At 31.2% G+C, this 27744-nt stretch overlaps 2 protein-coding genes across 3 annotated transcripts; one reads left to right on the top strand and one right to left on the bottom strand.

Annotated features, from left to right (window-relative positions):
- Positions 1 to 731: 731 nt before the first annotated feature.
- On the bottom strand, positions 732 to 15911 carry LOC143075320 (ras-related protein rab7-like). 2 transcript variants are annotated; one of them, XM_076250707.1, is made up of 7 exons: positions 15769 to 15911; positions 13642 to 13701; positions 12666 to 12725; positions 11549 to 11592; positions 10060 to 10186; positions 3718 to 3936; positions 732 to 3325 (listed from the first exon to the last, which is right to left on the bottom strand). In XM_076250707.1, exons 2-7 carry the CDS (start codon positions 13681 to 13683, stop codon positions 3185 to 3187), a joined length of 633 nt encoding a protein of 210 aa, XP_076106822.1. In that variant the 5' UTR covers positions 13684 to 13701; positions 15769 to 15911; the 3' UTR covers positions 732 to 3184. The 2 variants fall into 2 exon arrangements, with proteins under 2 accessions (XP_076106822.1, XP_076106830.1); XM_076250715.1 differs by lacking the exon at positions 15769 to 15911 and adding an exon at positions 15401 to 15598.
- An 8643-nt stretch (positions 15912 to 24554) lies between these two features.
- Positions 24555 to 26591, top strand: LOC143075315 (bublin coiled-coil protein-like). The gene is made up of 2 exons (XM_076250693.1): positions 24555 to 24734; positions 25941 to 26591. Exons 1-2 carry the CDS (start codon positions 24593 to 24595, stop codon positions 26135 to 26137), a joined length of 339 nt encoding a protein of 112 aa, XP_076106808.1. The 5' UTR covers positions 24555 to 24592; the 3' UTR covers positions 26138 to 26591.
- The last annotated feature ends 1153 nt before the right edge of the window (positions 26592 to 27744 follow it).

The following is a 27744-nucleotide window of genomic DNA, read 5'->3' as shown; positions in this document are numbered from 1 at the left end:
GCAAAATCAAAAGCTCAAACGCATCAAACGAATGGATTAAACTGTCATATCCGTGATTGGTAAACGAATTTTCGTATGTAGAAAATGGTAGATTGAACCTGCTTTTGTAGCTAGCCGAAGTTATAAACCTCCGCATCAAATTCCATTATAATGACAATGATGCGTGAACAAGACAAATAGACATAATAGGTAAATATGTCAAAATAGGGATAGTTATAGTTTACACCGACTTGAACAAAATTGACAAAAAGTTTTGCCAAATACAGCAAGATATACATGTCTGTCGAACAGGTTTACATGACATATAATAAGAGCAGATAGCATGCATCGTTAAAAGTAAGGTGTTTATAACTCATGTGTTCATGCCTGTTTGGTAGGTATTTAATCTAACCTTGACCTCACTTTCATAGTTCATTGGTCAAATTTAAAGTTTTTTCCGATCAAGTCTGTTATTGAGATACTTTAATTAAGAGGCCAACTATAATTGGTGTATTGAATAATTGCAAGTTTTACACTCTAGCTGGCAGGTATCATATACCCTTGGCCTCATTTTCATGGTTCATTGATCAATATAAAGATTTTGTGGTTATGCATGATTTTATAAATCATTAGTTATTCATCTTTTTTTGTGTATGGAATTACTGTAAGGTGATTATGTTGGTCTGACAGAGGGCTTCTGTCCTTGATTTGATTTATATGGATCATTGATAATGATAATTTTAAAAATCAGATCAAATCGAATAATTTTATTGGTGTAAATTCCAATAAATGAATACCAGTTGACATTTACAAAATAAAGATACAAAAAGAAACAAAATAAATAGAGATAAATATACAGAGACATATATTTTCCCAATGATAAGAGGCACATTTTATATCTACATAAAACTATATTAAGTAGATATTACAATAATCTTGAATACTACAAAATTAACAATTATGAACATTATATGTTTGCTTTAAATCACTACAGTAATGTTAGTATCATACATTAATTACCACAACATGGGGACTAAATGATTATCACTTAAATTACAAGAGTAGCTTTACCTATGTTAATGACTTGATATCGGAGTATATATTTCATTGGTAAATGTGTTTAGATGTTCATAAATAGGAATATGGAATGTTGTGCTAAATGTACTTTCTTTTTTTAAATCTCATGAGTGGAAATATTGATAACTATTAAACTAGTAACTTTAAGGGTTTTGATTTTGTGCATGTAATTGTTTACCCCTAAAAGGCATTAATATGATGACTGGAATCTTCAGTGAAAGTGATTTTTATTGTATCCCTAGGTTATGATATCAAGTTTCATTCTAATAAATGTACTAATATATAAACTGTAAATAATAAGTTGTTCTACAAATTTGTTTAAAAGATCAAAGATCATAAGATTAACTAACTATATATATTAAAAGGGTTTGATTGAGTGTTGGTTGCTTAATGTTTAGTGGCATATGAAAGGAAATAAAAATACAAGTAGGTATATACTGTAAATTCAGATATATCAAATGTTTTTTATTATAGCAAATTTAAAAAAGGACAAAAATGAGAGTATAAATTATTGTGATTTTAGGAAAATCTGCATACAGATATGTATTTGAATTCAAAATGTGTTTTATTATTATATCTATTACATAATTCACACAATGGCATTAATGAAAATCTATAATTTCTGAATAATCAATATTTAAAAAAATATAAAAATCATAAAAAATGTAAGATAAGGTTATATACAAATCAACCTTTACCTACACACTCAAGTCAATGAGCCTGTAACATGTATGTGTGTTAATAATTGTAGCATATCTTCTTCATTTGGTGAATTCAGTGCTTACATATTTTAAGACTTTGACTGAAAATGTAGGGTTTATCCAAAATATTTATTTGTTGCAAAACACAAAAAAAAAACAAGTAAAAGTATAAAAGTACTAACATAGTTTCAAGAACTGATTAACTATGATACTTTGCCAAATCAAACAAAATTACAATTGAAGTTAAGACTGTGTAGAACAAGTTTATAGACGAAACGCACGTCTGGCGTATATACAAAATTTAGTCCTGGTATCTATGATGAGTTTATTATATAGTAATACATGTATGGCTAATATTTAAATTTTACAATTTAGATTGTAATTTGAAAATATATTCTGCTAGACAACAGCAGTACTTTATTCACATCAATATTAGTTTCATTATAGTCAGTATTGATTCATAATATGTATAAAGACTCCTGAGCTTACTTGAGCCTCCTGATTGTGTTTTTGATTAATAATATCAGGGGCGGATTAAGAGGGTTTTTCAGGGGGCCTGCCCCTCCCCCTTTTTGGTGGAAAAATTTGTTTGATTATATAGGGAATCACTGAAGCATGACGAGAGTGGGCCCCCTCTTAGGCAGTCAGTGGGCCCCCTCTTAGAAAAATTTCTGGATCTGCCACTGAATATGTGATTACTTTTCCGTTTTTATAATAATTATTTGATTACCAGACCAAATATTTCATGATTATTTGATAATATTGGACTGTATTTTTGATTTTTTGATGTTTATAAATGAATATTGATTATTATGTGATTATTTTGCCAAAAAAATGTGATTTGTTATTACTTTGATACCCCCATGAGGGGCCTCGTATTTCATAATCTCTTCTATAATTGCACAGTCAAAAATGATATACAGGTCATCTCTATTTATTAAACATGATCCTGTCTTGTCAGGTCACTCTTATAGCCCTGCTATAATATCACCAATGGATTTTTTACATCAATTCAAATGTCACCACCCTTATAAGGTTAGTTTTCATAATTCCTGAGGGTGACCTTTATATACAAGTTTGACTGTACATTTAAGAAGCTGAGAAACACTTATACTGCATGCATTAGACAGAAATATCTTAATCATTCAACTACTGTCCCTGACGTGCCTGCATTCATTACAAAGAAATTATCGTAAAGTTGTTTTACTAAAACTGCATATGTAATAAGAAAGACGTCTAAACTGTATGAATTTGTATTGATGACTGAAGTACAAGATAACGTCATAAGTACACAATGCTGGATATACTATAATGCCGTGTTACGTTAACGTTCTCTCTTCTGTGCGTGATTTCCAACAGAAATGTCGTAATCATTCAATCACTGTCCTTATTAAGATGCCTGCATTCAAAAGGTAGAAATCTCTTGATTATTCAACCACTGTCCCTGACATGCTATCAACTAATGACATAAAAGCTTCTTCAACATTGGTTCCATCTTTAGCACTGGTTTCCATATAAGGAATATTGCCATTCTTTTTACACCATTTCATAGCTTCCTCTTTTGTTACCTAAATATAAAAACAATTCATTATGAATAAAGCTGTTATTAATAATTGGTTGGATATTTATCATTCAGGACCAGGGTGTTTAATGTAACGCAACTGATCAATTTCTGTTTCTCTTAAAAAATTTGTGCTATTTTCACATTGCTTGTTTAGTGTAAGAATATATTTCTCCTCACTAGTGAAATATCTGTTCTCAGCTAATGATTGGTAGAAATTTAATTATGACGTCAAATGTTCTTAGTGTCTTTGAAAAGGAAGGATAAAATCATTAGAGAAACAGATTCCACCACTATATAAACTCCTGTATTACGAAATATTCATTTGACGCCTGACGGTAAAGGACATTCCTACCCCAAACCTTATGTTAAAACTTCAAATGTTTAACTGAAACATACCAATCTATTTTCTTTATCTATCTTATTCCCGATGACTATGTATGGGAAATTGTCTTCGTCTTCTGGAAAAGCATTGGCCAAAAACTCCTCCAGGACTGATTCAAGATGTTTAAATGTCTCTGGCTGTGTAACATCATACACTAACAAAGCACAGTCTGTTCCACGGTAAAAACTTAGTCCTAAACTTTGGAAATCTTTTTTACTCACTGTATCCCAAACCTGTTATACAAGTATACAATTCTAAGTAATGTTTTTGTCATATAGGTTTTGATTGGATATTTTTAAAATAGATTTTCTATTAAACAATTATGTTTGTAAGTCATATAAACAAGAATCTTTCTTTAATCAACTTCAAAAAGTTAAAGATTTGCATTGAAGAAAAGTAAAAACCATTAAGGAGGTACATAACACTACAGGGAGATAACTCTAAAAAAAATCAGCAGAATATATTAACCATTGTTTATTGCTAAGGAAATATTAAGCTTCTCAGTGATGAAAAATAAGTGTTTGTCTTATGTCCAACTCCTAAATATCCAATGAAATTTTTCCAATAAAGTGTGTGGTTCAAGCTTTTCGAAATTTATATATTTTGGTCAAAGGGTAAAAATTTTATGAAAATAAAACAAGCCAGATCATATTTTCCACAGGGTTCGTACCACCTTAAGGTATAGAACCACTAATTCAGGCCCGGCTGGAAAGAACATACAAGAAAGTAGTACATATTTGAAACAAAATAGTTCCTAAGCACAGCTGTATCTTTGTCAATAGTAGGAATATTTGGGTAGTTTTAATATCAAATGAAAGCCTGGGGACATGGGGTCACTGCAGAACCCTTGTTAAAAGTTTTACTTCAATAATAAAGAAGTATATAAAATTTTAATAGGAGGGCACATTTGACCTGTTGTTCAGATCAGAAGTTCCTGTTTTTGTACTATCAAACTTCGGGAACCAGTACGCTCTAATATGCAATTAAAGGTATGTTGATTCTTTCAGCACAAGCAGGATAAGGTAAGTTTTGACATGAAATGACTGCCACTTTATTTGAACTTAAGACAAAGTAGCCATAAATGCTTGAAATTGCAGAATTTAACATAGAAAGCAATAGGGCTATGAAAAAGTGGTTTTATACCTTAAGGATTGACAAAGTGTGAAATAACTCACGAAATCAAAGTGATGGATATCACTCATGGAAAGATTGGAAGAGTAGTTTGAATCTTTATAAAAAACTTAAAAAAGTTTACAAACTAGAATCTTATCTAAATACATCTAATTTTCAAATAAGGAGATTAATCACTAAATTTAGAATAAGTGATCACTCCCTCTTTATTGAAAAAGGGAGATATTTTAAAATCCCAAGAGAGGAACGACTTTGCCATAAATGTAAAATACTAGAGGATGAGAAACATTTTTTACTCTATTGTGATTGTAATAAAACGCTAAGAAATAACTTTTTTCAACACATATTTACTGAAAATAATAACTTTAATTATTCAACTGAAGAAGAAAAAAATCATTATTTACTAAATCCATCAACGCCTCTACAAACAAATAAGTTAGGATCCTTCCTAAAAAAGTCATTAGAACTGAGGGCAGGGGACTCTTAACAGCTTGTTTGTTGTTATAGATTTTGATGCTGTTTTTATTGTGTATGTTTGATATGTATGTATATATGTTTATTGTGGTCCTCGTGTTGATATATGTTTGTCACAAACTGTAAAGTTTATAAGACAATAAAATATTTGATTTGATTTGATTTGATTTGATAATTTCATATTAAGGTATGGTGGGGACAAAAGAACATAAATAAAGCACTATTGCTGAAAATTCTTCTAGTAAATGTTACCAACAACTCTTATAAGACATAAGCTAAGAACTTTAAAGTGTCAACAAAAATAATCTAAAAATGTTGTTTTGGGGCATTTTGTAAGTTAAAACATAGGTTATACATGTATGACATTGAAGACTAAAAGTTGTAGAGTGCCTTTTGATCAATTTATATTTTTCAGAACAGGGCATTAAAAAAAGATTTTTTCAACGTAAACAAATTAAAAAAAAACGTATTTTATTGAAATGCAGATTTTTTCTTGATTGCAAAAATATATATTCACTTCTTTAATATAAAAATTCAAATGACTGAAATAGACATAATGATTGATGGGGAATAAACTAATAAAAAATGGTTTGTTATAATCAAAAAGTTTAAAATTTTATAACTGTTTCTGGCCAATTATTGATAAAAAAAAGTAAGTGAACTAACTTAAACTGTTGATTAATTGCAGACGATTATTGAAAATTTATCAAAGGCCTTACTTGAATATCTTTTTTATATTCATATTTAGGTCTTTCCACTTTTCTGTGGAAAGACCTATTGTTTTTCTTCTGATTATTTTTTTTTTTTTTTTTTCTTCCGCCTTATTTTGTTCTTGCGATAAACATTTGTTTCGCAATATGTCGCTTAGATATTTGGTATATGATATCGAACAGTTTATGCGCTTTTGAAATTTACCCTGCGTAAACGAATACTTTTCTTTGTAGGAGTTATCTCCCCAAACACTGTTTTCCTTGTTAGCGCATCTCCTTCGCAACCGTAAAATATTATGACAAATTAATTTTACAAAATTGCTCGTTATATCCTTCGCATGATTTGTCCTATTTTGACCGAAGTGATATGAACGCTCCATATGAGAGTTATTTCCCCTTATGCATTTGATATTAGTGATATGCATTTCTATCTTGTAAACCATAAGTGCTAAAGACCAAGGATCTTTTGATTTGAGGTCCTTGGTCCAAAAAAATAAAAATTAGGTCAAGGTCAAAGGTCAAGGTCATATTCCAATTTTTGAATTTGGCTTATTTCCACTAATTTCCAGAAACTGTATAAGATATCGACAAATTATTTTTTCTAAATTGTTAGTTGCGACATGTTGTAACACGTAAATTTTGATTGCAAGGGTACGTTGAACGTAAAAGTGAGTTTTCTCCCCTCTTGTATTTAAAAATACGTGTATGGTGATATAACTGATTAACCAAATATAATTAAGTCCTATGGTCTTTTGATTTGAGGTCCTTGGTTTATGACCTTGAAATTGATCTCAAGGTCATAGATTAATTTGACGTTCTAGTTTTTGACCTTTGCTTTCAGCTCATATTTATACATGATATATCCATGAGACTTTTGGCTAAAGGTATCAAACCATTTAACCTTGAAAAAAACAACCGGAAGTGACCTTGTGTAAACCGGAAGTAGCTATTTTTGTACTTTATTAATAAAAAAGTATATAGAACCAGATCTTTTTGGAATCAGTGTCAATTAAATATTCAAATATTATCGGAAGTAACATTTTTCAAACCGAAAGTAACAAATTATCTCCCTTATTTAAAAAATATTGTATAGAAACCATATATTTCTGGAATCAGCGTACAATAACCTATCAATTGACGATTGAAATGACATTTTAAACTTAATTTTACAACTTTCATATTAAAATACATTGTTTTCAGTGGAAAGACCTTCAATTGTTCTCTGAACAATTGGTTTTTAATTATATTTCATTTTTTTTTAAAGATCTTGTTAATCCTTAATTAATCATTTATCTTACAGACAAAATTTACAGATTCACTTTATGTAATGTAGATCAAAAGTAATAGCCAATAAATAAATCTATCATCCTTATATATCAAACATCTAATATATTCATTTGTGTATTTAATTTTGAGGTCAAATATTCATTGATATTTTTTTATTGGATGTACACAACAGCCCATGTGGATTTTGCTTTTTCCACCTGCCCACTCTAGCTATAATCTCTTTTTTGTAAAAATATTGATTAAAAATTCTAATCTCTTTTTTGTAAAAATATTGATTAAAAATTCTAATCTCCTTTTTTCAAGTGATTGTACTTGCAAGTCTTTAGATGATACAAAAAAAATTGAATGCCCACTCCTACAGGTGGGCAGAGTGGACAAGGTAGAAATTTTGCCCACCCGGTGCCCACTCCCATGGTGGGCCGATGGACAAAGCAAAATCCACCTAAGCTGTAGTGTATATTGAAGCAAAGATGTAATAGGGTCTGTATAATTATGTAAGACTGAGGTTGATAAGTAATGTGGTCAATCTGATTGACAGTTTAGGAGGTGGGGCATTGTAATTAAAGGTTCACCTTGTCTCTGAATGGTTGATGATAATGATAGTTGTCAATCATCTAGTATTGTATCAATACTCAATTACCTAATCAATACGTTTAAAAAAAGCCTTTCCATCAAAACACCTTAATGACATACATTCTGGAATAAACTGCTCCAAAAATATACCCATTTGATTACAGTTTATATGTATATTATGTGCACATATATGAGAACTATAGGGAACTATATTTCAGTGTGAATACATTAGTAAAAGTAGCTAACCTGTCATGTTGTTAGGGAGGCCAGTGCCTAAGGAAAGATTTAGAACAAGTTCCAATCTTTCCAAAAATCAATGGCTTGATTAAACAAAACAACAATGAATTAAATTAACTTATTCAACAACTATAGCTAACATCAACTCACTGGATTCATGTTTATACTACCTGGGAACATTGGTTTGTGAATTCTGTAACCTCTCTCTAATGTTGGAGAGGAGTGTAACAAGTAAATAGATATAGGAAGATGTGGTGTGAGTGCCAATGAGACAATTCTCCATCCAAATAACAATTTAAAAAAAGTAAACCATTATAGGTCAATGTACGGCCTTCACATTGAGCCTTGGCTCACACTGAACAACAAGCTATAAAGGGCCCCAAAATTACTAGTGTAAAACCATTCAAACAGGAAAACCAACAGTCTAATCTATATAAAATTTTAAAAAACGAGAAACGCGTATAAATTACATAAACAAACGACAACTACTGTACATCAGATTCCTGACTTAGGACAGGTGCAAACATTTGCAGCGGGATTAAATGTTTTAATGGATCCTTTTTCTGAAACAATAGCATAACATCACAACATAGATAAAACACACAATAAAATATCAATTGGCAGACTTAACTCAATCAAAAAACGTACATTAATACACTATAAACGAATTAAAAGCACAGTTAATAAAATATAGGTACAAACATTCAAACAAGTCCAAGCAAAGCCATGGCAAGTCACCACTGCGAAATATTTAACACTTCGAAAATATTCACTTTAGAAAAAAAACAGTTTTAAAAAAAAAAAAGGTAAATCTTGAAGTTTATACATATGTAGTAAGAAATGTATATATACTTTTACTTTTATTGTTTCTAACCTACAGTTAATAATATATAAGGTAATTTGATTTTTGAATTTTATTTACAGTACATGTATGTTATTAATCTGTGTAAATTTTTTAAGTAAATCATAAAGGGTTACTTAATGTGTAGTGTTTTTAGAAAATTTATCAAACTTTTATTTAAGACTTAAGTGCTCTTTCTGTACTGGTCTGTATTGTTAATTATAAAAAAGAAGATGTTCTAATTATTTTCCAATGAGACGTACAACTCTTCACAAGAAACCAATCTGCCATGTCAGTTAGTTATTTCTTTTCCTCAAATATGACCAACTGTATAAGTCTTATAACTGGGTTATTTGAACTTTCATAAGCAACATTATTGGTGCCACATGTAGAGCAGGATCTGTTTATACCGTAGTTTTTGGTAGGGTTGGTGTTGCTCAGTCTTTAGTTTTTTATGATGTGTTTTATGTACAATTGTTTGTCTTCTCATTTTTTGCCAAGACATTGTTATTTTGTATTAGATTAATGAGTTTTTAGCTATATATAGTAACACCTTTAAGTTCTTCTCTTTTAGAGCAGGAACAGAGAAATAACTTGTCAAGCTTTTAATTACTTACAAACTGATTATCAATTTGGATAATACACATTTTCCAAACTATTTTACTGGAAGCACTTGTGACAACTGAAGGGTAAAGATTGCATTCACTTTACAGGGGAAACTATAATTTAAATATTGCATAATGTATTAAGTTGGTTCAACTTAAATTATTGACAAAAGGAAGATAACTCCATGAATGAAAAGTCAGAAATCTGATTTTCAGTAATTGTCGTTTGTTTATGTAGTTCATAAGTGTTTCTTGTTTCTTGTTTTTTATATAGATAAGACCTTTGGTTTTCCTGTTTGAATGGTTTTACACTAATAAATTTTTGGAGTCTTTTAAAGTTTGCTGTTTGGTGTGAGACAAGGCTCCATGTTGAAGACCATACCTTGGTCGACCTATAATGGTTTACTTTTATAAATTGTGACTTGGATGGAGAGTTGTCTCATTGGCACTCATACCACATCTTCTTATATCTATTTACATGAAAAAATAATTATATACCTGTAATGTAAAATGCTCAGTATCTTTCGGGACTTCTTTCACAATAAAATCTGCTCCAATTGTAACTTTGTATTTTTCATTGAATGTACCATCTGAGTACTGATTCATCAAAGAGGTTTTACCAACACTATAAAATATATTCAAAAATTACTTTTTAATATAGGAATTTTATATAAAACCCTTTTAAGGATGTATTCTTCTGACTTTTCAGTCTCGTTCAGTCTCGTTGAAATCTCGTTCTTGAATTATTTTCCAAAACATGTGATACAAGTGGAAAATATCAATGAATTTTTAAAATATTATAATCAAACATAACTCTGTGAAAAAATTGTGTATTTACATTGAATGGTTTTTGAGTAATCCAGTTTTCAAATTTTACGACCAATCAAGTCAGTATTTTTAGCCAAAATTTTGAGAAAATGGGTTAGGGATACAAAAAATTATTTTACAAGAATCATGTACATCCCATATCATTTTGGTCTTTTCAAATTTCTTAGATATGTATTTTTTTTTAATCATTTATAACAAAAAAGTTGACATAATATGCATTTTGTTCTTAAAACTGAGAAAAATCACAAAAATACAAAATTGACACCATGGTAAAATTTACACAAAAAAGCGTCAAAATATGATAAAACTTTCTTATATTAACACCTACCTATAGTTTTTTTAAGTAAAATTCATTCAGATTGGTCCACTTCATCTTTATAGAAAGTATGAAAAAAAGTTTAATTGTGGAACTGTGATTTTTTTCACGATAATAGCCCAAAAATAGGTAAAAATCGATGAAAAATGGGAAAATCATCAAAAGTAGGCATTTTCAAAGGGCCGTAACAAAAAAAGAAGTGCACCACCATAGGATTTTTTCTTCACCAATTATTTTGTTACAGTCTTATAAACCCAAAAATCAGGTTAAGAAAAAAAGTTTAATTCTAGAAATTTTTGGCTCCTCAGAGGTGTACATCCTTAAATGCAAGAAATATATAGAAATTCTCACAAAGCTTTAAGCTAGTCTGAGTCCTTACAAATGGGATGGCATATAGTTCTATAGATAAAATGGAAACACTTTTTTGGCAACGGGTTGATCTAGACAGGGGCTCCTAGAAAGATAATCAAAGTCTAAAATTACCACAAATTCCAAGCAGATAAGTTATTATCATAAATGATTATATTTTACATATTTGATCTCTAAAAATATAAATACATGTTCTTTTAAATTTGAGACTCATATCAGTGCTAATCTAAAGATTAGAAATTTTATGAAATAAAATTTATGTGTGACATGGGTTATGTATGCATTAACCTCACAGAGCTCTCTTTCCATTTTTATTTTCTAACTTCTATATTGTTTTACTGACCTTTCTTAATGAGACAAATTAGGCCTAACACAGCCATTAATTTTCTGTCTTTGTTTCACTATTCAATTGTTACAAACTATAAATATGATACGTAATTAAAACATGTTAATAAGAAGTAATTTTGTACCTACCCAATGCCTCCAAGAATCAGTACTTTTACTAAATTTCTCCTTTTCTAAAATAAACCACAAAATTAACCTAAAAGTATGAACTTGTTGTACCCAAATAGTGCTCAAATAGACAAAAGCTCATCATAAACCTAAGACACCTGTTTTATTTTAAGGTGGTACCCAACACTTTCACTAAAATTAATTTGGCTCGTTTAATTTTCATAAAATTTTGTCAAAGTATTTACTTTGACACTTTAACAAAAATATAAAAATTTTAAAAGATTTGAACCAACCGTTTTGTCAGAAAAATTACACTGGTTATATAGCAATTTGACAACCCCCAATTTCGATCATTGAGAAGTTTAATATTCCTTTTACAACACAACGTAATTAAAACGTTAAGTGGACTTTACAGAGTTATCTCCCTGTAGTGTTAGGTACCACCTTAAAAGAAAATATCCAGCAAATACAAATACTCAACAACTGAAGTTTACAGTTGCTTTAACAGTTACAGAAACTCTAGTATTATCTAATTTGAGGGTAGTAATGGGGATACCTTCAAGACAATTAATGATAAAATTTCTTGCCAAATGATGTTAAAGGTAATTTTTGGTGCATGATGATAAAATGAACACTTTCTTTAAAAAGATAAAGAATCATCTGCATGATTTTGAGGAATCACATTAATTTTTTTCCAAAATAATGGTAACAATATTTATTTGAAACCTGAGTGACGATTCAAGATGCTGATATTTTGACTAATCACGGTAAAATTTCAACCAATTTGATGCTAACGGTTGCTGAACTTAACTGTTTGACGCCTGATGGTAGAGTTATTTCCCACTCTTTTACTTGTTCAGTGTTTCATGAAATTTGTATCAAATCTGGCATATAATTTTCAAAAATCACACTGCACTAATTTTCAAACTTAACATGCTTAAGCATCCTGGTATAATAACTAAACCATTTTTTTTACTTTTAGCCGAATATAGAATGGAGTAAAAGGACAGAAGGATAAACAAATAAACAGTAATATAACATCCCAAGTATATAAGAAGGTAGACAGAAAATATAAAATTACAAAACAATAAGAAGGTTAGACCAGACCAAGAAATTCTGTAAAATACATGTTCCCTACTTTTTTCTTCTCTCCTACAACAGCTGCTCCGCCTTCTTCATCTTCTTCATTGACAGAAGGCTAGAAAAGAAATTATAAAAAATATTGTTAAACAGATTTGGTTAATTTTGATCAGTTTTATTATGAGCTTCAATGTTTAAAAATTACTGTAAACCAAATTTGTTTCAACAGTGTGTTTTTTGCTTTGAGTTCTTTTTTGACAACCTCTTAGCAATTAATTATCATTATTTTCTATCTGAGATAATGATTTCCTATAAGAAGGTCTAGATTGGGGTTCTTTATTTCTTAATTCTTTAAATTTATGTCATTTTTCTCTATTTATTTAACGTAGGGGTCTAGACCTGTAGTCTCATTCAATATCACTAGTCTGTCAACTATGAGGTTTTGAGGGTGTGAGTTCAAATGTGGCCTGCAGGTGCACACAAATCCATACAGTCAGTGGTTCTCTCTGGAAACTCCAACTTTCACCACCAAGAAATAGCACGACGGTGTTGACAGTGGTGTTAAACACCAATCAATCCATCTATTTTTCTTTTTTTTGCTGATTATATGCTTATTTTTTAATATATAAAGACAAAGTGATTTGGCGAAGTACTTTGGTACTGATTAAATTATACAGATATCAGTAAATTAAAATTTGCCTTTGGTGTTGTAAAATTTTTTAAATCATTTTAAATTAAGGAAAAATTTCCCTCATGTAAAACTCTGATTCCTTGCCCAGATTTGACTTTACTGTAGGTATTTTTTTATGGATTTATCATCTCTTAAATGTTTGTATTAGGGTTTGAATTTGTTGTTGACAACGAGCATCACTGCCTTATTAAAGTGAAATTTATTGTTAAAACGCACATCTGGTGAAGCAAAGTTGGCACCTCTAATGTTGTTACCATAGTCAAGCAAATTGGTAATCATAAACATATTTATTCACATCGAACTTCAAATGACAGTCAATTTGATACATATTGCACATGCCTACCGTTTCGTCGATATCAAAATCATATAATTCTTCCTCTTCCATGTCTTTCTGTTCAAGAACCTTAAAAATAAAGTAAAACATATACAGATTGTTATCATTTAAAAGCATATAACTGTTCAGTGGCGGATCCAGAAATTTTCCTAAAAGTGATTCCCTATATAATCAACCAAATATTTCCCTCAAGAGGAGGTCGGGGCCACCTAGGCCACCCCCCAAAATCCGCCTCTGCTGTTATTAATAAATTGCAACTATAATCATACTCACATACTGAGACATATATAGGTATATAAACATGTTGTGTAAAACTTGGAAGTTGTAAACTGATAGCATTGATGAGATAACAATGCTTTTAAAACTACATGTAAATAAATACTTTGTACAAGTCAAAAAAAGATTTGCATTTGCTGCCTAGCCATATAACAATGAATACGCAATATTTTTAACCTGATAATACATTGTAACTTGATATCTGAGACTCCCTTAATTATTTGGAGTCAGAGTATGAGCTGATAATACTAGTATTCTGAATCCAAGGTAAAATTAAAATATATGCACCAAAAATCTTTTATATTTGTTTAATAACTTTCAAATCTAAGGTTTTGTTTAAATTTAAAGTTTGCTATCTAATAATTTAGCTTTTGCCATAGAATCATTGATGTAATGAGATTTCATAAGTAAACTGTCATGTCTTCTTAATAAAATTGAGAATGGGAATGGGGAATGTGTCAAATAGACAAATAAACTGACCAAAGAGCAGAAAACACCAAAGGCCACCAATGGGTCTTCAATACAGCGAGAAAATCCAGCACCCAGAGGCTTATATTTAAACATACCTGCCAAGTTTTGAAAGTGCCCATGGGGGTTTTAGTGCGCGACAACAATTTCAAGGGTACATTTCTTTGCGACGACTATTTTGCGTGTGCTGTTTTGTGGTTTAGAAAAAGTGTCATATTTGTAAGATGAGCTTACATGCCTTTTTCTTAAGTTTATTTGCATGATTCTAGTTATTATATATCAGTAGAAAAGATGAACATGTAGCTGCAAGACCAGGAATTATTTCATGTGTAAGGATATTAAATAATTGTTGACTTTTCCAATTTAAAATAATGCACAAAGAAAGACCTTTATCAGGTTGGGAACAACACCTAGGGATATCCCCTCAATGTAAGGACATTAAAAACCACTTTTTAAGTAAAAATGAGCACATATTCATATTATTTGAGGAAACTTTTCCCAAAGAATTATACATCTTATGATCTATCTGGTATAATATGGTCAACACGTCCAAGAATTTTGGTATGTTCTTGGCCTAATATGTCATGTATATCTTCTTTATTTTTCAAAATAATTGGACCCTACATTTAGCAACATAACAGGTGCCACATGTTGAGCAGGATCTGATTACCCTTCTAGAGAACCTAAGATCACCACCAGTTTTTAATATGCATGGTTCAACTTCATGTTGCTCAGTCGTTAGTTTTCCATGTTGTCATCTGTACACTGCTGTTAGTCTGGGTATTTTTTTCTTTCTTTTTCATCCTTGGTGTTGTCATTTTATTTTTTCGACTTGCGAGTTTGAATGTCCCTTTGGTATCTGTGACTCACCTATCTTTAAGTCACTTTGACGTTCACACTTATTATCATAGACATTATTCTTGCAACATAATTACCTTCACTGTGAAATTTGATTTATTCTAGTTTCTCTATGGATTAAAAATGTTGTGTGACAATTCACCTGGTAAAAAATATGTCAAATTACCAAATTACTGGTGTACTTCAGGGTGTAAAAATATCTACAGAGATTCGCCGCAGTGTGTAGTGGTACTCTTCAAGGTGATCTACTTCTACGGTTATGAACGGGTTATGAACCTAGATAAAAGATCACAGGCACTCGTTTCTATCCATAGCAAGACCCACTATCAACGTATATTTACGTTGATATTGGGTCTTCCAATGGATAGAAACAAGTGCCTGTGTTATAGATAACTTATAACAAAACTAAAATTGGCATCGATATTCATAAAAGAAATAATTGGAAATTGATTAGGCATCTGCATTGACAACGTTAAATGTGTTTTTGGGAAGTCTGCCAACCTCAGGCATGGATTAGGATTAATGTCATACTACCTTTAGTAAAGTTCTATAGTAAGATATTGTGGTATTGGCTTTTGGTTGTTAACCACGCTACTGGTAAACTGGGACCCACTTGTATTTAGCGCTTCACTCTTTATTATGTTAGATAACCGAGAACCAGCTGACTTGGATAACTGAGCCTAAAACAAACTCGGCCTATTGCAAAGTCGGACTATAACAAGCTCGGCTTTCTATTGTTTATATACGTATATGTATGCACTGAGATTCCGCCAATTAAGACGCACCCCTTGATTGACTGCAAGGGTACAGCGGATCCATGTACACTCCCTAAGGATTAATGGAGATGTGTCCTTTACAATATTATCCCACCACCAGAACAATCCCCACCCAACACCGCCCAAGGGAGCGTGTAGGACACCGGGAAGTCTGTTATTATGGTGGAGGAAGCCGAAGTACTCGGAGAGAACCACCGGGTCACTCGGTGGAAACAGACAAACCAGAGAGATATCAGAAGATTGATCTCCAGGTCAAAGTAGGGGACAACTTTGACCAACCGAGGCCCCCAAAGTACCCATTATAGTTTAAACTCCGGTCTGGGTACCAGAGATGTGTGTGAGAGGGTGAAAATTACCCTTCTGATGTACTGATATTTTTAGCTCCCCGAGTGAGAATCGAACTCGGGACCTTCAGCACTGTAGCCATCGGTCTTAACCACTAGACCACGAACTCACACAATATATGTACTGCATAGAAAGTCCCTGATTGAATATACTAATTTACTGTAAGGCAGTGGCTATTTTGCCGGCTCCGGCAAAATAGCGATCTTTATAGAGTTTTGCTATTTTCACGGTATAATTAAGATTTTCCTTTTATTTCAATAATCATGTTAATTTTAAAAGAGGCCCCTCATGGGGGGGGGGGGGGGGGTCCTAGTAATCACATAATCACCATTTTTTTGCCAATATAATCACATAATCATTAAATATTTGCTTATCTTTAGTAATCAAATAATCATAAACTAAAAATACAGTCCTAGGTAATCAAATAATCATGAAATATTTGGCTTAATAATCAAATAATCATTAAAAAAACGGCCAAGTAATCACATAATCAAAAACCCCATGAGGGCCCTCTTAAAAGAATATCTCGGGGAAAAATCGACATTCTAATGAAAACTTTAAATAAGAATATCCTATTAGTTTTGAAATAAAAAGTAACGTTCAACAACCTCAAAATATTTTACAAGTGTTACACAATTATCAGACTGAGTGCATTGCTCAAGACCACAATTGATGTTAGTCCAAAAAATTATGACTGCGTCTGGCAAGGCTTTTTTTTTTTGGCCTTGCCAAAAAATAGCCTTGTTGGACTAAATTGTAATTTGATGTAAACTGTAAAAACGAAGTTGGGGACCCTCATAATCTCGAGTTTATTTTGCATCCTTAATTATAATGGAAATGTATGTATCAACTACTGTAACATATAGTTTTTTAAAGAAAAATCTATGGAGTAGAAATCAGAAATTTCGGCGATTTTATGTGCTTTCTATACAAATGTTCACCCATGCCATTCTTTAAGAAATTCAATCAGTAATATTTCAAATGATAAATGAGATAAATGTGTAACGTGTAACCGGGCGATCAATGGATCCGTATCTGAATAAATCAGGATTTCAAGTGTTCAACCTAAATTTGCACCACAACAAGTTGTCCTATTTAAAACAATTAACACACCCTTAAATGAATTCACAATGTCAAATATATAAGCTACACAATGCACATAAACTAAATTACAAGGTGAAGTTCCTCATTCACTTTGTATAAACACAATGCCTTATTATAGAATATATACACACAATGTCACTATGCAATCACTTTGCAACATGTATTAAGCCTGAGTATTCACAATGTCACTAATATATCACTATGCAACATGCATCAGACACTTAATTACACAATGTCACCAACGGATTACTATGCAACATGCATCAATTTATATCACACAAAACGTATAAACACATCATCACATATATACAACATCTATTAACAATATTCACCAATTTGTAATATCACCTTTGAATATTCAATAAACCACTATAACACAGTGACACAATAACACTTGCACAATGCTTCAATGCACAAGGAATGTATATGAACACAGCTCAACTCACACACTAATTATCACTATGAATCCGAACAAAATGAATATATTCCAAACTGGTAAGATTAAACACAGTGCACTTTCACTTAAACACTTCCACAATATAACAACTTGCAACACCAGCAAGATTTCACAATGTATTCTCGATCACTAAATTAATACACGTCCACAATATAACAACTTGCAACACCAGCAAGATTTCACCATGTATTCTCACTAAATTAATACACGTCCACAATATAACAACTTGCAACACAAGCAAGTATACACTTTGTACTTTCACTGTACAATAACTTATTATATAAGTTCACTTTATAACACAATCACTATTCGAAATATTCACATATAAATCCAAACACTATAATTTATATCCTTTGAATCACTAAAGCCACTCTACTTACCAGTTGGAATATTTAATCCTAGAAGTTCACTCTTCAATGGTCCACATAAAACTGACAAAGTTTCTCTGTCTTGAGCTGCCTTATATACTACGATATGGAATGGTCCATTATACGTGAAGGGGTGAAAATCAAGACTATACCAAAATTAGGGGTGTTTTAAGTAATACATGGTGCTCCAACTATGGAGAAACTTATATACATATAGAAACACAATTAACAGGGAAAGACAACTGGTGATTCACATCAAAATAAATAAACTATGACCGATTTTCGTTACAAATGCATTTATTTTTTTAAATTTTCAGTTGAAATTCATCAAGCCAGAGTTGTATGCAAAATGTTACTATAATCTGTAGCATAGCCCATTTACTGTAACTTGACCTTAAGCTAAAATCATAGGCAATAAGCTAACGCATAGGGCCTAGGCAGTTACGATCTATTGCCTAAATAATGTTATCCTATCTATAATACTAAAATTACGAAGTCCAATTTGTTAAACGTCATCGGGTAAAAACGACAAATCAAAGAATTCAACTCTATATAGAACTAATATAGGCCAATGGTGTAGATTAAAAATTACACCACTCCAGACCCTTTTGTTTTCCACATAATTAATATTGCCAATAATTAACAAGTTCCGGGTCGAATCCGATACCGCCAATAGTATATTCACCTGTTAGCTATTACCTTATCTGTACGTTCCGCATTTGACAGGCGCACCACCAAACAGTGTATTTAGGATTTTGCTATATACACGGGTCATAATCAAAGGGCTGACACTACTCAGTAAATTCTATCATTGTCAAATTGTTCCCTATTGTAGTTTTATTCAGCAATCAGCAAGACTTTCTAAGATAACTAATATAGGACAATACTGTTGATTAAAAAATACTCCATTCCTGGATAGCCAGGACCTTTTGTTTTCCAAATAATTAATATTACCAATAATTGATAAGTTCCAGGTCGACGGGTTCAAACAGAAAGATTTGAAAGCAAATAAAAAAAACTGTGTATCTTATAATCGACATGACTTTATCAGATGACAATACCAATTACTAAAATAACTTAAAGGCTTAGGCATAGTTATATACTTTAAGTCAGTCACGAACCCGCGATATCACGGGTGTGTACTTGTATGATTTAAAATTAAATCCTGAAAATTATGTTCAGTCATATTAACGGTTATGCCCAAGATGAAAATGAGAGTAAACAAAACGAAATTTATCATAAGTTAGAATACTTTTTTTACATAATAAAATTATAAGAACTGAAGTATCCAAAACCTATAGCTGCTGTAGCTCTTCATAATCTTCATATGAGTCAAACTTAGCGTTTAATTCAACTTGACGTGTGTTTGATAAAAAAAAATGTATTTAGATAATTTCAATATTTTTTTAATTTCAAATAGCCTCTGATTAAAAATCCGTAAAGAGACCGGCAAAATAGCAAAACTCTATAAAGATACCTATTTTGCCGGAGCCTGCAAAATAGCCACTGCCTTACTTTAATGAGGCACTAGCTACGAGATATATAAATCAAGTAGGCTTATATGATTGTTTTTCAATCATTAATTCAAGTGAATAATTCTACCTCATTGAATCCGTATTCATCATGTGTGAATTCAATTTATCCTCTTAGCTCAGTAGAGATGGATAAATCAAATGCGAGAACTTGAGTGAAATCGGTAAACATGAATTTGACAGCTAGTGATATCGTAATGTAAAATCTCTGGGTTTTTTTCACCGGCGGTATTGATGACATGATTTCTTTCGTAAGTTGTGTTTTAATGTTACAAAATGAACAAGGTAATGATTATTTTCGGTTTCTTATTCCAGTCATATCGAGGAGCGTTTAGTTCAATGATTTTGTCTTAGTTTGGTTAAGTTGGCCATGGATAAGTTATTGTACCTCCCAGAATGGTTGCCTCGGTTCTTTTCAAATGAGCAAGTAGTAAAACAAATGTAAAAAGTAAATAACCTGTTTGAATCTGTATTGTAAGTCAAACGACCTAAATGGAAATTGTTGTTGTTTAAGAAATTAATGCAGAAAATAACAAATACACAAATGTAAACATAACAAAAATACCAAACAGTTTTTGCTCTCGGAAACCGATAAATTTATCCACATTGCACCATTACGATCCTTATAATATGTCAGTTGTATTTTAAAAGACAAATGTATCAACTAGCTAACGAGCATCACTCAATGATCTTGTCTGCATAGATTCAACTTAAAACTATTGTCTGACGGTTGTCAGGTGGAATTTTCGAATATTCATAAACATTTAAAAAAATCTAATTAAATATTTCGTGGAAGGGCAGACTAGATTTTTTTAGTGGTTGAAGACTATAAACCTTAGTTATCACACACAAAAAATTATAATTTTTCGAAGATATGCATTTTCATCATCCAACTTGAAAGACTGTCGTCAAGTACTTTCAGTAAAAAAAAAGCTAATCGAACACACCTACTCTGTTTTTGTGATTCATTAGATAGGTATTTGACCGTATTTCACTTGACCCATATATTTCATCTTTTAGTACTGTGATTTTTTTGTTATAAAGTCAACCTGTAGCTTTGATATATAATAAACAGCTGCGCCATGAGCGCATGATACGCCCGACGTCTTGTGTGGAAGTTTTATGCAATAATCATAAATAGTTTCTGAGGAAGTTTTAACCAATAACCATTTATTGTTTTTGAGACACGGCGGGACATGTGAACCCCCCCCCCCCCCCCCCCCACTAATATCACTAAAATAAAATTTTGAATCAAACCAAAAAGTATACAGATCTTTAAATTAGTATAACAAAGAAGTGTGTACAGTTTCAAGCAATAATCATAAATTGTTTTTGAGATACGGCTCGACATGTAAAAAAAACCCTCCCCTTTTTTACAAAATACTCAATAACTCAAAAATAAAATTTTTAGTTATCACCAAAAAGTATACAGATCTGAAGATTAATATAACAAAGAAGTGTGTAAAGTTTTAAGCAATAATCATAAATCGTTTTTGAGATACAGCACGACATGTAAAAAAAAACCCCCCTTTTCTACAAAATACTCAATAACTCAAAAATGAAATTTTGAATCATCACCAAAAAGTATACAGATCTTTACATTAATATAACAAAAAAGTGTGTAAAGTTTTAAGCAATAATCAAAAATCGTTTTTGAGATACGGCGCGACATGTAAAAAAAACCCTCCCCCTTTTTTACAAAATACTCAAAAACTCAAAAATGAAATTTTGAATCATCACCAAAAAGTATACAGATATTAAGATTAATATAACTAAGAAGTGTGTAAAGTTTTAAGCAATAATCAAGAAACGTTTTTGAGATACGGTGCGACATGTGAAAAAAAACACACCTCTGTTTTAGTTACAAAGTGCCGTAACTCAAAAAGTTTAAATCTTATTTTCACCAAAAAGTATACAGATCATTTGACCATCATAATAAACAACTATATTAAGTTTCATGAAATTTGGGTAAGTCGTTCTCAAGTTACGGTACGACATGATTACGCCGGACAGACGGACAGACGGACAGACAGACAGACAGACGGACGGACGGACAGACAGACGGACGGACGGACACCGGACATTTGTATACCATAATACATCCCGTCAAAATTTTGACGGGCGTATAGAAATGATAGAATCTGAAGCGAGACGATGTATGAAATATTCTTGCTTTGTACGATATCAAGACAAAATATTCAACTCAAACACGCCCTAACATAAAAAGGTGCACTCGATTTTCTCTTTTCGATACAATTTTTACCCATTTTTTGGAATTTTTTCTTGAGTCACATAATGGAAGGGCAGACACGAAAATTACTGAACTAATAGATTGATATGTTTTCCGTCCGTGGTAAAAAAAAAATAAAATCATTTTCTACATCCAACTTGAAAGATACCCATGTCGTCGACTTGATATCTAATTGTTCTGCTTAACTATGAACTAGATAAAAAAAAAACTTATGCAAATGGTGTTTTTAAAATAAAACACTTCGTAATTGAGACATGTGAGAAGAAAATTGTAATTTTGTTTGTTTCTATGAACTTTTAAATCTTTTGTCACTATAGTAAACATTACAGTAAGCATTTATCGCCTTCTCTAACAAAGAGCTTCGATTCTTTTGTTCTATTTCAACCGGGTTTCCGACTGATATCTAGTCTTCAACCCTCAACGGAACAAAATGTTAACATGAATAACAGTTCATAAACCTTATTTTATTAAAAAAAAAAAAAAAAAAAAAACCCAATTCGCTTACTAACATAAATGGGTTTTGTTAATTGTCACAAGACGACCTAACATGTATGTTATTTGGTCTCGAGATGGTAGTTGTCTCATTGGAAATCATACCGCATTTCTTATCATATACGGTATTACTGCATGTATGTCCATATAGCTAGGAAAATATATCTGGCACTATTTTTCCTGGGGAAAATTAAATATTTGTCCTAATAGTTATTTTTTTTTATCATATTATAAAAAATTATTAAAAATAAGAAACCTGGACGTTATAATCTAGGAATATTAATGACACGGATCGACATGCATGATTTCCTCGAAAAATTAGTCTGGAGACATGTATTCTATTAAAATATTAATGCACAACATAAACATTGAATTTCCATTAAAATATTGTTTACTAGTACATGTGAATAATTTGTTTCATTAGAATTTTCCTTTTAAAATAAAGGACACGGACGTTTTTACCTGACAAGTGACATGCATAGACTGGAATTTCTAGGAAAATTAGCTTGGGGACATAAATAACTAACATCTGACTAAAAATACTAGTTAATTCTGTAACAATGGACTTTTTATACTAATCACGTCTTTGATATGCCAATAGTCTAAGTACCACATGTAAAGGGAGTCCGGTAAAATAAATTATTTTGTGACTATGTTAAACGAATGTATCCCATTGAATTAGAGATAAAGGACACAACCGATACAGTTAAGGCTGCCTCATATCTTGGCTTACATCAAGAAATTGACAATGAGGGCCGGTTGAAAACAAAACTTTACGACAAAAGAGATGATTTCAGTTTCCCAATTGTGAACTCTTCATTTCTATGTGAGCCACAATCCAGCAGCGCCTGCATACGGAGTATATATCTCCCAATTCATACGATATTCCTGGGCTTGTATTTCCAATTATGATTTCTTTGATAGAGGAAGCTATTAAACCAAGAGTTTCAAATGGTGAAGTTGAATTCATTCCTTCGTAAATTTTACGAACGCCATCACGAGTTGGTTGACCGTTATGGAATATCCCTTTCACAGAAGATATCAGATATGTTCCTTATGTCGTAACTACAATCCCGTTCCTTTTTCACGAATGTGACCTACCGAATTAGACTAACTATCGCATAATCGGGTTTGTAATAAAATGAGCTGCACGACGGGGGCCACATGTGGAGCAGGATCTACTTACGGCCTTCCAGAGCACCTTAGATCACCCCCAGTTTTTGGTGGCTTCAACAAAATAGTCTGACTTTAGTTTTCTATGGTGTGCATGTCTTGTGTACTACTATTTCAATTTGTCTTTTTCTTTTTTAGCCATGTCGTTGTCAGTTTAATCTTGATCTATGACTTTGCGGGATTGTCCCTCTAGTATCTTTAGCTTCATTAACTAATAAAGGAATCGACAGAGCTATAAGAAAGCCGCCTTAATGGCACCTTATCGACAAAACAGATAATTAAACTGATTTATACAATTTCCAAAATCTTTGATTAAGTTGCATACAGACATTAAGCCGAAAAGAGTATCCAGGGACTTTCTATACTTAACGTTAACTACTATACAAATCCTTGGAGTATCTAACACATTTAAAAAAAAAAAAAGTACTTGCATGTATTAAGATAAAATCGAACAATTAAAAGATAAATAACATGCATAACAAATTAAATGAAAAAAGATTCAAAGAAATATTAAGAAAGTAAGAAACAAATGAATACAGTTATATTTATTGTTTGTGTATTACATATGTTATTGTTTATAAAAATATTGTCTGTATGCTATATGCCCTCCTGGGGCCTAATTTGGGAAATAAAAATATTCTATTCTATTCAGGTGTTGTATCCTCATAATTACGTAAAAAATCAAATTCGAAATAAACAATAAAAGAAATCCGTATCTGAGCCTGACACGATTTGATTAAAATATTTTGTAATGTATTCTGATCCGACTCATACCTGTTACTGGGTCCTGGTTTTAGAAAGAAGGGAGATCATTATTGCACAATTATACCAGTTTTCCTTTACTATCACATGACGTCAAAATGGCAGAAGGAGATTTAGGGAAATCAGAATCTGATCAAAATGATAAACAGGACAATGTAAATGATCCCATAGCAGAATTAGAAGAAATGAGCTTAAATCCAAATGCAGACATTGAATGTTTAGTGGAAGATGCAACAAATGGTATATTTTATAACCTAAAACTGAGATAACTAGTAATTTCATTTACTGATTTAGAAACACAAGGCGCACCACAAACCGTATTTAAACGGACATATCATAATAATATAATATAATAAATTAATTTTATTATTGTGTCACATACTGATTGTACATTATATAATGACATGATAAAAAAACTTATTAAAACAGAGATATATATACACACATGTATATATATGTCTCTGGTTAAAACAATCAATACTCTGCCATTGAGTTGTCTTATGATCATATATTTACAAAACATTTCACATTTATATATAACTTTCCTAAAATTTGTTTTTTTGCAAATTAATTTTTCGTGTTTTGTTACCTATTATGTCGTGTTTGACTTTTTCTACACTGATTTTACCTTTTAAAAATTCATCATGTCCTGTCGTCATCAAAAGCTAAATTGAAAAAAGTGCTATATACATTTTTACAGTAAAAGGCCTAAGGGTTATTGATTGTTGGTTGCTTATATCCAGTGGCAAATATTTCATGCATGTTTAGGACAACAGGGCCAAAAATATTGGTCACTTCGATTTCCTACTATATCATGTAAATATTTCATTCACAACATTGGTTTTTTTTTCAACAAATATATTAATTATTTTGTTGGGAGGTTTCTGGTCGAATTTTAAGCAACTTGGTACAAATGTATAGTACCACTAAATCAAAAGAATAGTAACAGGCTTATTTGTTTATTTGGTTCTTTTCTTTTGTAATCATGTAATGGAAACTTCCAATTTCTGGTGATTTAATTAACAGTATTATTCTATGTTCATACATTTTTTAAATATATATATATCAACCAAATTAAATTGAAACAAAACTATTGTACATGTTCATATAAATGGGAAACAAAAATTTGTGATCATAAAATTATTAGCAAATCAACAAAATTACTTTAGACCACTAGACTTTAGAAAATGTTGTTTTCTGAAGAAAAAAAAAATCTTTCAGCAATGCATAGTTCTCTCTTCAATTTAGTACATGTATCTTCTCAGACTTGCTAGTACAGAAAACAACTACTTTTACTTGTGTGTCCTCCAATATGGACACCAAGGGAAATAAAATTGTAACTCAAACTGAATTATGTCATTTTGAAAAATTTCTCATAATTTCTTCCTTAGTAATTAAACAACAATTTTTAACTTCTTAATGACTATTTCTTAACTGTATTTTCAGAATATGAAAATCTAAACAAGACTATGGATGAACTAGACTCATGGATGACCAACATTGAAAGTAGAAATGATTCGCTGTACTCTCAACTACAAGAATTGCTACAATCTAGTCGAGAAACACGATTAGAATTACAACAATTAAATGGATCTCAGGAAAAGAATGTAGAAACCAATGCTGAGGACAAGGCTAAATCTTGATAAATCGTCAAACATAGAATTTAAACTTTATACAGCACCTCTGCTGGAGTTAGTTGTTGTCACTAGTTATTGATATTCAGATGTGTTATTCAGGAGAAAGGGAAAAAATTAAGATGGGATATTCCTAAGAATATTATCGAACTTGCAATCTAGTTTAATATTGAAATTATTTGAAAAAAATGTATTAAATATTCAGATTTATATATTTAGAATTATTTTCCATCAAGCTAAATATTAAACAACTGAAAAATCAGTAAAGATGTTAAAATAAAATCATTCCAATTTACTACTATAATTGTGCAAAATGCATGTCTTTCTTATGTGTACTATCATTTTTCACTGTTACAAATTTTGTTAGCACAAGATCAGTGTAATTTTTAAGTCATACAAATTTACTATAGTTTTCTAATTTAAATGTTGAAGTTTCTTTAAAAATTAAAACAATATATGTGTCTTTTATCATTTCACAGAGCCAAACACCAATATTTAATTATCAGTTGTTAGTCCATGAGGTTATCACTGCCACCAGTATTGTACTGGCATTATAATACAGATATTGTTTAATTGAAATTGCTGTCATATATTTTGGATATCATTTTGAATTTTAGAGCTGCATCTCCCTCATGCATAGAACTGGTGTCTTGTCAGAATTAGGCTTTACCTTTTGGTCCCCTAAAGTTTTATAAGCTTATCAAATTTGAGTAAAGTTATTTATTTTCAAATATGTTGGACTAGAGTATCACTGAAGAGACATTAATTGTTTAATTGCTCATCTGGTGCAGTAAACTTTATACTGTTAATTATATTGAAGAACAATGAAAAAGTTGAGAGAAGACAATTTAACAGTAATTTTAATTAAAAAAAAACAACAATATACTAGTACTATAAAGTGGGATCAAACAATCCCTTCAATAGCACAAAATCTTAGTTCGAAGTTTATAACTACTTATACACAGTAATAGTTCCTACTTATCCAGTCTTTTTTAAAGCCCAATAATCATGAAATTGAACAATTAACACTCAATTATACTTCATTTCACTTCCAAAATTATGTCCATAATTTTAGCAAACCAAGTTATATTTTATGTTCGCCACCACAATATTAGGAAGACGTGCGTCCATTTTGGCGTGAACCATGTCCACTGCCAGATCCCATTAACATTAGTACAATCTTGGAACTTTTTATGTTGGTAAATTTAAGTGAGTCTGACTTTGAGTTTTAAGACGAAGGTCATGTGCCTCTTAATTATGAGACACTTGTCCTACCTCCATGACAAATATGTTGTTGTCCCCGCAGATAAAGCCCCAAACAACATCATACTTTGTAAAAAATCACTCTGATTCAACAAAAAATTCTATGAATCTGACATGATCAAGATGCTTGATTTCTTGATTGACAACATATTAATTACGTTTGGATGATGTGTTTTTCAACAGATTGTCGGCATTCCTGATTCCAATGGGAACCAATTGTGCCCCTCTTGTTGCCGACTTGTTTGTTTATTATTATGAGGCTTACTTCATACAGGAAATTGTAAGGAAGAAATTTAAGAAGTTAGCAATATCATTTAACTTTACTTTCCACTATATAGATGATGCTCTCTCAC

Source organism: Mytilus galloprovincialis, chromosome 1 (genome assembly GCF_965363235.1).
Source record: "Mytilus galloprovincialis chromosome 1, xbMytGall1.hap1.1, whole genome shotgun sequence".
Classification (NCBI taxonomy): Eukaryota; Metazoa; Mollusca; class Bivalvia; order Mytilida; family Mytilidae; genus Mytilus; species Mytilus galloprovincialis.
This window is presented reverse-complemented; position numbering and strand designations above follow the sequence as displayed.

What these genes read in the sequence shown, in the direction of transcription:
- LOC143075315 (XM_076250693.1), top strand. Translation starts at nt 24,593, where the DNA reads ATGGCAGAAGGAGATTTAGGGAAATCAGAATCTGATCAAAATGATAAA. An exon ending in AGTGGAAGATGCAACAAATG is followed by an intron (nt 24,735 to 25,940) that starts GTATATTTTATA and finishes CTGTATTTTCAG; the next exon opens with AATATGAAAATCTAAACAAG.
- LOC143075320 (XM_076250707.1), bottom strand. Translation starts at nt 13,683, where the DNA reads ATGGAAGAGGAAGAATTATATGATTTTGATATCGACGAAACG. An exon ending in TTGTAGGAGAGAAGAAAAAA is followed by an intron (nt 11,593 to 12,665) that starts GTAGGGAACATG and finishes GGTTTATTTTAG; the next exon opens with AAAAGGAGAAATTTAGTAAA. An exon ending in TAGATAAAGAAAATAGATTG is followed by an intron (nt 3,326 to 3,717) that starts GTATGTTTCAGT and finishes TTTTATATTTAG; the next exon opens with GTAACAAAAGAGGAAGCTAT.